This window comes from Frankliniella occidentalis, unplaced genomic scaffold (assembly GCF_000697945.3).
Source record: "Frankliniella occidentalis isolate FOCC.00 unplaced genomic scaffold, Focc_3.1 Scaffold8, whole genome shotgun sequence".
Classification (NCBI taxonomy): domain Eukaryota; kingdom Metazoa; phylum Arthropoda; class Insecta; order Thysanoptera; family Thripidae; genus Frankliniella; species Frankliniella occidentalis.
In genome coordinates this window covers 2,224,772-2,234,983 of record NW_026267138.1, presented here as the reverse complement: position 1 = coordinate 2,234,983, position 10,212 = coordinate 2,224,772, and the positions used below count along the sequence as shown (strand labels likewise).

Below are 10,212 nucleotides of genomic sequence, written 5' to 3'. Positions count from 1 at the left end.
CACAACGCCTTTGGATTACAGCGCGCTGCGCGAGTTTGAGGCCGGCTCCGCTCTCGCCGCGCCGGGTGATTAATGAAATATTAACCTGCCGACCCCCCGCCATTTCACCGCCAACTGTCCGATACCGAGGAGCCCCCCTTCGGCTGAACTTGCGCGACCCTTATTCGGGCGAGCCTTCGGGTCCTCCGGGTAGGCGGCCCTCTGCTGCTTCTTCGTCGGGTGTTTTGGACCTCGGGTTGCTCTCTGTCCGTCGCCCTGGGCTTTGGAGCAGCAAGTCTGTGCGACATTCAACTAAGCCCGTGATGAAGCCGTCCGAGGATTTGCAGGACGTCTTGCTCCTATCAGTCACTAGCCCAGAGCCATCCATCTATCCCCCCCACCCCGCCCCAACCTTCCGCTTCCTGTCCCTTCGTCCCTCTTTCTCTTTCTCTGTGTCCCCAATCCTCTTATTCTCCGCCCCTTCCTCTCCCCGCTTTGCTCCATTCGTCAATCGTCAATGCCCTCTCCTTCGTCGAAGCTGATCCTCCCCCTTCCACACGGGCCACGCCAGGCCACGCCGCGTTCAGCCGCAGGTCTGCAGACGTAAAGAGGATTGAAAGATGCCATTCAGGGAGTGTTTGCAGCGCCGCCATTTTCATAATCGGCTCCAGGCGGAGCGAAGCGGAAGCGAAAACGCATCGGAATTCGTATTTGTTGATAATTTATTCCATCAGGGTTTTCCATTTCCTTGTCCTGCACAGACGCTCTGTAAATCAAAGTGTAGAACAAGATGACAGCTATAACTGCAAGACTGAAGAGTTCTACTCTTTAAACTGCAATTTCGTAACCTTGATCGAAAATTTAATTTCCGAGACTGTCGTCTTCTTGGTCTTAAAATTCTCTTTGAAAAGAGCCTACATGTGATAGGGTTGCGATTTATATTAAAACTGGTGTAGAAAATTAGTTTATTGAAGCGGTTTGAAGTGCACAGTTATAGCTGTCATCTTGTCCTACACTTTCATTTGCAGAGTATGTTGGAATTTGTTAGTATTCTGAAACGGCGTTGTGCTAGGGAGACGGATTTGTAGTGTACTTTTTGAATGTGAAGTTGGGGGGGTTCCAGCGCCCCGCCGGCTGGACCTCGGTGGGCCGCCACACCCCACCGCACCTATTCACACCATTAGTCCTAGTTACCAGGGCGCGCAATTCCAGGTGCGGCGTAGGGAGTCTATTGTCTGTCTCCCTCTGTCTCCCTGTCTCCCCTTGTCTGTCGGCCTGTCCCTCTGTCCATCCGCGGCTGTCCGTCCGCCTGTCCACCGTAATCAGCACGACCGCACTTTTCACTCGCTTCGCATCAATAAGGTGGGGTCAAGAAAGAAACCTTCCATTTTATCAACAAGAGAAAAAGTAAAGAAAGGAGGGAATTCTTTTCGATTGTGTCCGATTAAAGTGGAAGTGGTGCAAAAATTCTCCCCCTGGGCTACACGCGATAAGTGCGACTGACTGTCTGTCTATCCCGGCATGGCCTTTCTATCCGGGTGGCGGGGCGGCCCGGGGCAGCTTTGATTGATGTGTCTGGAGATAAAACGGTAGTCCGGCTCTCTAGACTCCGGCGCGCCCCAGCCTACCCCGCCACTCCACTCCACGCCCGACCCAACCACGCCCCCGCCTTTGTTTTGAACGGCGCGCGCGCCTTCAGTCAGCTGTGAATCAGCACTATGCAGCACAGAAGCGCAAAGTTGGCCGATGGGGTAGGGGGGGGGGGCAGAAGGAGCGGAGCGCAGAGACGCAGGTTCATTTGAAAAGCGGCGGCAGGGCAACAAGGCTTCACTGGCAACTCTCCGGCGGCAGCAGCAGCGGCAGCAGCAGCCCTTTGGGCGCGACGCGACGGGTTGTTACAATTAATCCGAGTTGACTCGGACAGGGGCTTTGTTGAGCAAGCAGCGCCGCCGTGCTGCTGCAGCAGCGGCCAATGCTGGCAATTTAAAGTTTAGTCGGAAGCAGGCTCTGTTGGGGAGGTGCGAATGCCGCATTTCCTTTGTCACGGGCAGCTCAAAATCGTGACCTTTATTTCGCGTACACTGATACAATAAAGGGTTCAACCGCGTTTTACACTAATGTGTTAAATTGAAAGGTGTGCAATTCAAAGTGATCAATTTCTTTCCTTATTTTTGAACTTTTAACTGTTGAACTTCTACTGTCCACGCTGGAAACCAAAGTGTGTAAGTGTGTACTTATCTCCTTAATACCTACACTGATACACTAAGATGTGCAACTGCAACTGTGATACTTGCAATTGTGCAAATCTACAACTTCACGTAGACACCATGTAATATGACCTGCACACGTTGGAATGCCAATTTTGTACACTTATTTTACCAGTGTATCCTCTTGCAGTAGCTCTGTTCCTTGTGTGTCCATGTTCAACAGTTCAGTTAACAGTACTCTGGAAACTGTGATATTGTGCGACGCTTGAGTTTCCAGAGTATTCGAGGAAAAGGAAGGTTCTGAGAATGTTATTTGGTGTCCGAGGGATAGCAGCAAAGCAGACCCCGGCTTACGACGCTGCTTTGTAAATTCATTTCACTGGCTGAGAGGAGCAAAAAATTGAGCAGGAATCAAAGGGGGGTGGGGCGACTTTTTTCTTTATCTTCTTGTCTGCAGAGCTCAAACACAGAAGCCGCGCGCGCCAAGAGCAAAACGATTAAATCCTGGGTAGCTTCCCTCTTTATCCGCGCCTCCTCCTCCGGGCCGTCTCCCCCGACATGACATCCCCCCGCCCCCTTGGCCCTGCTGCTGCTGCTGCTGCTGCTGCTGTCCCAGGAGCGCTGTGCCCCGAAAAATTGCTCCACAACGCCTTTGGATTACAGCGCGCTGCGCGAGTTTGAGGCCGGCTCCGCTCCGCGCCGCTCTCTCCCCGCGCCGAGCCATCTACCGGGTGATTAATGAAATATTAACCTGCCGACCCTCCTCACCAGTCGGCCCGGCCCGGCCTAGCTACACACAGCAAGGCGACGATAATTTTCCTTTTTTCTCGGATGAATTCTGAATAATGGATGACTCTCCGTGGAGCGCGCGCAGAGAGTACTGCAGACGCTTGGCCGCTCGCTCGCTAGACGCACTGCCAGGTGTCGGGCCTGATTTGCGGGGCGTCCGTCATTATCCGGTCGGAGGAGATTGGACGTGAAGTCTTGACCCCCATCCGGCTTCGAGACCGGACGCACCCTCCGCTGTGCCGTGCGGTATTGACGGAGCAGAGCCCTAACCCCACTTGACGTCCGTCTGGCGGGGCCAAAGCCAAGCGAAAGTATCCATAGAGAGGGACGCGGATTTAATGAAAAACGAAAGCAGCAGACATTGTCTTACTGCCCCCCCCCCCCTCTTCCAACTGCCTACCAGCTGGCCTTTTCATCCGAGCTAGTTTTACTCCCAGATGCCGGGGTGTGGAGAGGGTTTCTACGTGGCCCTTTTGCGGGGAGGTGGACCATTTGCAGCTCGACGTGAATGTGGCTCCCACAGTCTAGTTTTCGCGGTGCCTTTTGAGCCAGAGAAACCAGGCAAACATGAACCCCTTCTCTCTCTCTCTCTCTCTCTCTCTCTCTCTCTCTCTCTCTCTCTCTCTCTCTCTCTCTCTCTCTCGCTGCACGCACACTCACGTGGTGGTGGTGCTAGGACAGCCGCAGCCCCAGCTCGGCCCGGCGGAGCGTGCAAAGTTGCGCACAAAATGCAAGCCACTATATTTACATATGGTGGTCGGCTGCTGCTGCTGCTGCACAGCACGCTGTGGGGGAGCCCCGCCCGCCGCCCTCGTTGCCGCTGCACTTTTCGCAGACCCCTAAATCACACGACATGTTTTTGACGTTCCGCCGGGCCTTTAGCTTCCCGCACCCCAGCCTGCTGCTGCTGCGTCTGTGCGCTTTTTGTTTTCCTTTGTCGTTTTTTCTCTTGTTTTTCCCCCTGCTGCACGCATTCCACCCTTTTTTGTGGCTAGAGCCCATTTCCATCGACGGCCTGTGTGTTTATCTTCTGGAACCGCAAATCTGACACGTCGCAAGAGTCCTGCGAAAATTGTGTGACTTTGTTTTTGGTGCCGTAGGTACCGTGCTTGCTTTATTTAGAGGTCTGCGGGAAGAAGTAAATGTGGAAACCTTTTCCATTGTTTATTGCGGTGTAGTCACCGGGCCCCACCTTTCCCCTGTTACCACCCCCGCATTCCGTCGTCCCTTTTTGCATAACGTGCAGCAGGACGCTTTCAATTGGTTACCCCCACCCACCCCCTTCCCATCCCACCCAAACCATCCCTCCCCACCCCCAACACTGTCCCATATATTTATTTCGCCGAGTGGTGTGTAAGCAATGCTTTCAACCGCAATAAATGTACATTCGGGAAAGAAAATGGAACAGAACAAAGTGCGAGGAGGACGAGGAGCGGCAGCGGGGATGGGCGGAGAGAGGGGGAGGAAGAGAGAAAAATCATTTAGGGCGCAGTGAACCCGTTTGCGCTCCGTCGCCATTTCGACTCACCAGAGACCAGCGCGACGTGTCGTAGGCCGCGACATTTCTGTTGGGCACGCCCGTCCATAACGACCTCATGTACGGGTCTCCAAGAATAATTTACATATGACGTGCAGTATAGCTTCGACTGAGCTGTACTGGAACCGACATAAATGGAACGAACAAGGCCGACCGACAAACTTGGCGCGATAAACAAATATTCTCGCAAGACAACGGACAAAGCATACATTTTTATTGCCCTGAATTTTCTCCCTTCCCCCACAACTCGCGGGGCAGGGTAAAGGAATGAAGCGATGATGCCGACCGGGCCACCGCTGTGCAACTTTTGTCATCAGGCCATAAAGCTCTGTGCCTTCTAATTGTCTCCCCGAGAGGGGTGGGGCGGGTGGGTCAGAGAGGGGGCCAAGGGGAGGGGTTGCGTGCCGCCAAATCAGGGCACAGTGAAAAACCTGGAGGAAATGCGCATTCGGAAAAGGGTGTAAAGAAACGAAGCAAACAACAAATCCTTCTTTCCAACGTTTCGTATAAAACTGGGGGATTTCTTGACGGTACCTGCTTCTTGCAGTATTTATACCCATGTATTTGACCCGATTTTGTTTATTGACGGATGTTCTCTTCCCACACGCCGCGGGTCTTTTCTCTCTTGATCTCTTCAGCTCCCTCCGTTGGCCCCAAATAAGCGCACAACACGGCCGTCGCCTCCACAAAAGAACGACGAGCATCAGCGGGAAAGAAAAATAAAGAGGCGACCGCCAGTGGGGCACGCCCCGCCCCGCCACGCCACCCCCCCTCGCCACGCCCGAGCCCAGGGTCAAGCGCCCCCCGGCCTGGGGGTGATATCAGGGGGTGGGTGGGGGTGGAATGAGCTATTTGGGCTCCGGTCACGCGGTGCTCCGGGGTGATGGAGCGAACGTAACGATGCTCGTAGTAACGCTCCGGGTAACGCTTGATGCCCGGCGGGCCGTTACTTTACGACGCCGGGGCAAATGTCTTAGCGCGAGGCCTTGGCCTGCCCCGCTCCGGGCTCCGGGCCTCGAAAGGCCTGTTCGTGTTGCATCGCCATTGCGACGCATTTTTTTGTTTTGCCGGCAATGCCGTCTGGCTTTCTGTTTTCCGCGACGCTCCCACTGTTTTGCCGCTACGCAGTGTTCAAAATTTTCCTGAATTTGTATTTTTCCCTGCGTTTCCCATTCTCCCTTCTCCCAAACACACTGTCTTTCTTGACTCAGCGCCGTAGGACCTGACCTTCCTTTTCCATCCCCCTTCCTTGCGTGCCGTGTTCTTTTCCCCTTTCAGGAGATTTCGAAATCCGCGCGTCTTTGTGCCCGCAGCAGCACGCTTTTCGTCCGACCGGCTGGCCTCCTGGCTCCCGGCACGGAAAAGGAAAAAAGTTTAGGAAAGCCGTGCGAACGCGGAAGCACAACCGTAACAAATACTGGAGAAAGAATAAACCAACTAGTTCACCTTAAACTTTGTCTCAATCGTAGACTTATTTGGTTATTTTTTTTTCTTGCACTTGAAATCCAAAGTCTTTAAAAAGGGGGCCAACTCGAGATTTACAAATATTTTGCATTTTTGAGAATATAGCAAATCTCGGTTTCGATCGCCAATTTTGCGCTTTTTCGGAAGGACTAACTGAAACACAAAGATGAACCTCGGTTACCCGGGGAGATAAAAGTTGTTGTATGAGATATTCTATTTCACGTTGCATCGGTCCTGCGTCGCTTGAGCTGTAGCCATTCGTTTTGCGCAACTAAAAATCAGGCGCACCGACCGGGATGCCCAGATTTTGCAGAGGGATCGCGTTGCGCCGGGAGGAGGTGGAAGGGAAGCAAGAGGAGGAAGCTGCAAGCTGCTGCGGGGAATTATTTATTTATGCGGGAGATTCTTTGTTCGTTCCGCGCCGCAGGGGACAGCAGGCAGCAGGTCGCGGTGGGGAAAGGAAAGATGATACACTGTTCAAGGGAAATGTATTGTGTCCCACACACCGCAAGAGGTGGGTAACACTGCCAGTATTTGGTTCCTGCACATTGTCTCAATTTGCATGGATTTTGATGTTAGTAGAGAATCATTTTGTTTTTTGTGTATTACCCATTTGAATAATATCAATTATATTATATTCAACGCGGTCTGCGTTTTATGTGAGCTTTTGCGGCCGGAAGCACCGCGACGGAGCCGCAAACAAATATGTATCGGCGGCCGGCCGACACGCGAGGCATAAAGCGCAGCATTAAAGCGAGCGCAGCAGAGTGAAGCAGAGCGCCACAAGCCACTCTGATTTTCTTCTTCTTTTACTTCATCCTCTTGCATGCTGCCCCGTGGGAAAAAAAAGGGCAGGCCACAGGAGCTTTCATTTACTCATGTTGATCAGTTACGAGCAGCAGTAAAGTATATCAATGTTGATCTTTAAAGTGGTATTGATTGTCAATTGAAATTGGAGATATGTGAACCTGCCTTGCTGCCCTGCCCTGCGTGTCAAAAAAGAAAGGAAAAGTTTCAACCCCAACGTGATGTAGAGAAAGTGGGATGGTAACACGACGGTTCACATAATTTTTTTCACACAATGGTTTTATACCTAATGTCAATTCTTACAACCCAGTTCACATAATTTTTTTCACATTTTTTCCGTTTTGTCTAGAGGGCACTTTGACACAATTTCAGTTTCGTCTGAAGTGTCGTTTTGCATACGTTTTTTACACATATTTTAGATTTGGGATAAATAAAGTTGTTGCGGGATTATACCTGCCAGAGCTGCAGGGGCCGTGGTGCCTTACGGGTGAATTGGGTTGGCAAACCCGCAACACTGCTGCGCATTCACAGTTACACCCGGTACAAAGCTCATTTCACCCACTTAGAATAGTGGGCCAGGATTTGCACAAGGCTTTTCCGTGCCCACGTGTGACCCATAAGACACGCTCAAAATACCAAGTTCGACATTCAGACACCCGGTCCCAGAGAAAATGGTTTTGTCAAAGTGATATCACGTGATGTCAGTGTCAAAATTTTGTCATTTTGGTGGCCTGCTTTAACGTCAATTTGACATCACGTAACGCCATGTAATATCAAAAGGACGTCAAATCAAGACACCGAAATGACAAAATTTTGAAACTGACATCACGTGATGTCATTTTGACAAAACTGTGTTTCCTGGGTCTATTGTATAAGCCCACTCAACAGCTTTTTAAAAGCAGAAGAGCGAGCCGAAGACGGAAAAAATTCGAGGGGGCCTGCCAAAATAAATGGGTTCACACACAGAGGAAAATGCAAAAAGAAATGTATGCAAAACAGTACTATATGTGAAAAGGAAACTTATGTGAAACGGTATTTATGTTTAAAAAATTGTGTTAAAGGTGTTATGTCAAATGTTGTTGGGCGAAAGGACATTGTGTGAAAAAAATTATGTGAACCGTCGTAGAACCAAGTGGGATAACAGGGGTGGGGAGCGCGCGAACATTCGGGAAAATGAAAGGAAAAGTTGCTCGGAAAATGCTTGCTGGGATGTTCTACAACTGCCGTGAAAAAAAATAATTTATTTGAAATGGAAAACTGAAACGAAGAAGAAGCGCGCGGCCGGCTACCGCGGGACTCGATGCGGGCGGGTGGGACCGTAAATAACACCGCTAACGTATTCAAGTCGAGCGCGTGAACTATCGCGCACATAAACACCGGTACGGTGTACCGCCGCGCAGCTCCGCGCCACGGCACGCTGCGCCCGCGGCCCGCAACCCGCAACGCACCCCACTCGCCAGTTTGCGGACATAACTCTCGCACTTGCACGGCAGGGGATTGATAACGGGGAATCCGTGTCCACACACGAGCACATTACACACCTGCGTATCCCCCCCCCCTCTCTTTCTCTCTCTCTCTCTCTCTCTCCCTCTCTCCCTCTCTCCCTCACTCCCTCACTCCCCCTCTCCCTCACTCCCTCTCTCTCTCTCCCTCTCCCTCTCCCTCTCTCCCTCTATCCCTCTCTTCCTCTCCTCCTCTCTGCCTCTCTGCCTCTCTGCCTCTCTGCCTCTCTGCCTCTCTCCCCACAACTCCAACTCCCTCCGCCTCTGCCCCCTCCGTTACGCAACCCTACGCGCAGCTACTATTCGCAGAAGGGAGGGATCCTACTCCTCATTGTGCTGCTCCAGGGGCCCTTCTCCTCAGTCGTCCTCTTCCTGATTGCCTTGTGCGCTACTAAACGTCACCGCCCCCCCCCCCTCTCCCTTTCCCTTCTTTCCCTTCTGGCTCGCCCTCCCCTCGATCCAAAATGGCCGTCGCCGGCCCTAAATAGCCGTGTAGGCCTGTAAGCCGGCGCTGCTCCGGAGCCCAAGTTTATTCGTAACGGTGCGGTATAAATAAAGCGGCCGACTCAGTAATCGCGCCGGTGCGTCAAAAACCCTTCGCGATCCGCAAACTTCATTCCCCGTGCGTTTCCGTGTCGCTGCCTCGACCGGCTCCTAGATCTGCTCCTCAGATCTATGCGTTTCCCTCAGTTCTGCTGCTTATTTGTCCATGGTGTGGTTATGGTCACCAAGTTGTCCCTACTACTTTCATATTCGTCTGAATACTGGAGCTTTAACTAGCTGTGACATTTGCGACTGTGTGTATGGCGAGCCGTTCAGTCGGGCCGCCCTCCCTCCCGCGGAGCTCGCTGGGCCCTGCTGCTCCTTATCGTCCGTCTAATGTGAGGAGTGCTAATTTTGGGTCGGCTTTGAGGTTGAGGCACGGGGCCCTGTACACGGGGCAGGAGGCGTGCGGCCCACTGCTGGAACAGCGGTCAAAGGGGAGTAATGACTCATTCGCTCTCCAATTTCACGTGGAGCGTAGCTCGGGTTAAAAAAAAAAAGGAGAAGTTCGCGTCGAGCTATATCCATACTGATCAAACATCTCGTTTTAAAGTTAATTACCGGGCTGTTGTAACCCACTTAGATTCAGATTAGACCTAAACACTGGTTACTTAAAAATCTGTTCGCACCTGGGCAACTCCAGTGGTACTCCGGGCGCGGCGGTGTGCGGTGTGAAATGCGCCACCTAAAAGGTGGCGGAGAGAAATCCTGCTCGTTGGTTTTTCTGTCCCTTTTCCCTCCCTGCTCTCCCCTCGCCTCCCTCCTCCCCCACCACCACCGCGCCCCACCGGAATCAAGCAAATACATCAAGGCGCAGAGAAGGCCATCATTAATTCAGCCCCATGTCTCTCTACACTCTCGGTGACATGTCATACCCCCCACTCCGCCTGTACACACTCACTCTCTGCATCATGGAGCGCCGTCATGAGTACGGGAGAGAGGGAGTCATGAGGAAACCGCTGCTGTGGCAGAAGACAGGGGGGAAAATAAAAACCTCTTTATGTGAAGCGAGACAGCATACGCATTGTGTAAACGGAATAGGTGAGGCGGTCGGTGGAGGGGAGTGCTTGACGGTCCGTCCAGAGTGCGATGGAGTGCCAACGAAGCCGGGGGGGAAAGGGAAAAAAATTCATGGACTGCAAATAGGACGAGGATATGAATTTAGCGCGGTGAAGGGGGAAGGGAGGGGTGCTTGATTTGGTGCCAGAATGGGAGAGAGAGCTTATACATGTGCGTGCGTGTGTGTGTTAGCGAGCGCATGAAGCGGGGTGTTCACACCTGTCCTCTTCTCTGCTTGCAGGTACGACCGAGGAGAGGAAGCAGTGAGGGGGAAACCTGACCGGGCCCGACACGCCCCAGCGACGCTGTCCGGTATGACGCCCTT

General features: G+C 52.4%; 1 protein-coding gene across 5 annotated transcripts in view; it reads left to right on the top strand.

Moving 5' to 3' along the window:
* Nucleotides 1–10,212, top strand: part of LOC113213577 (CUGBP Elav-like family member 2) — a 275,917-nt gene that overhangs the window by 237,058 nt on the left and 28,647 nt on the right. Inside the window, exon 5 of one of the 5 annotated variants that reach the window (XM_052275214.1) lies at nucleotides 10,129–10,212. The exons of the other annotated variants lie outside the window; for them this stretch is intronic. Within the exon in view, the coding sequence (XP_052131174.1) occupies nucleotides 10,129–10,154 (26 nt within the window). The 3' untranslated portion in view covers nucleotides 10,155–10,212. The remainder of the gene's footprint in view (nucleotides 1–10,128) is intronic. 5 annotated transcript variants of the gene reach the window in all.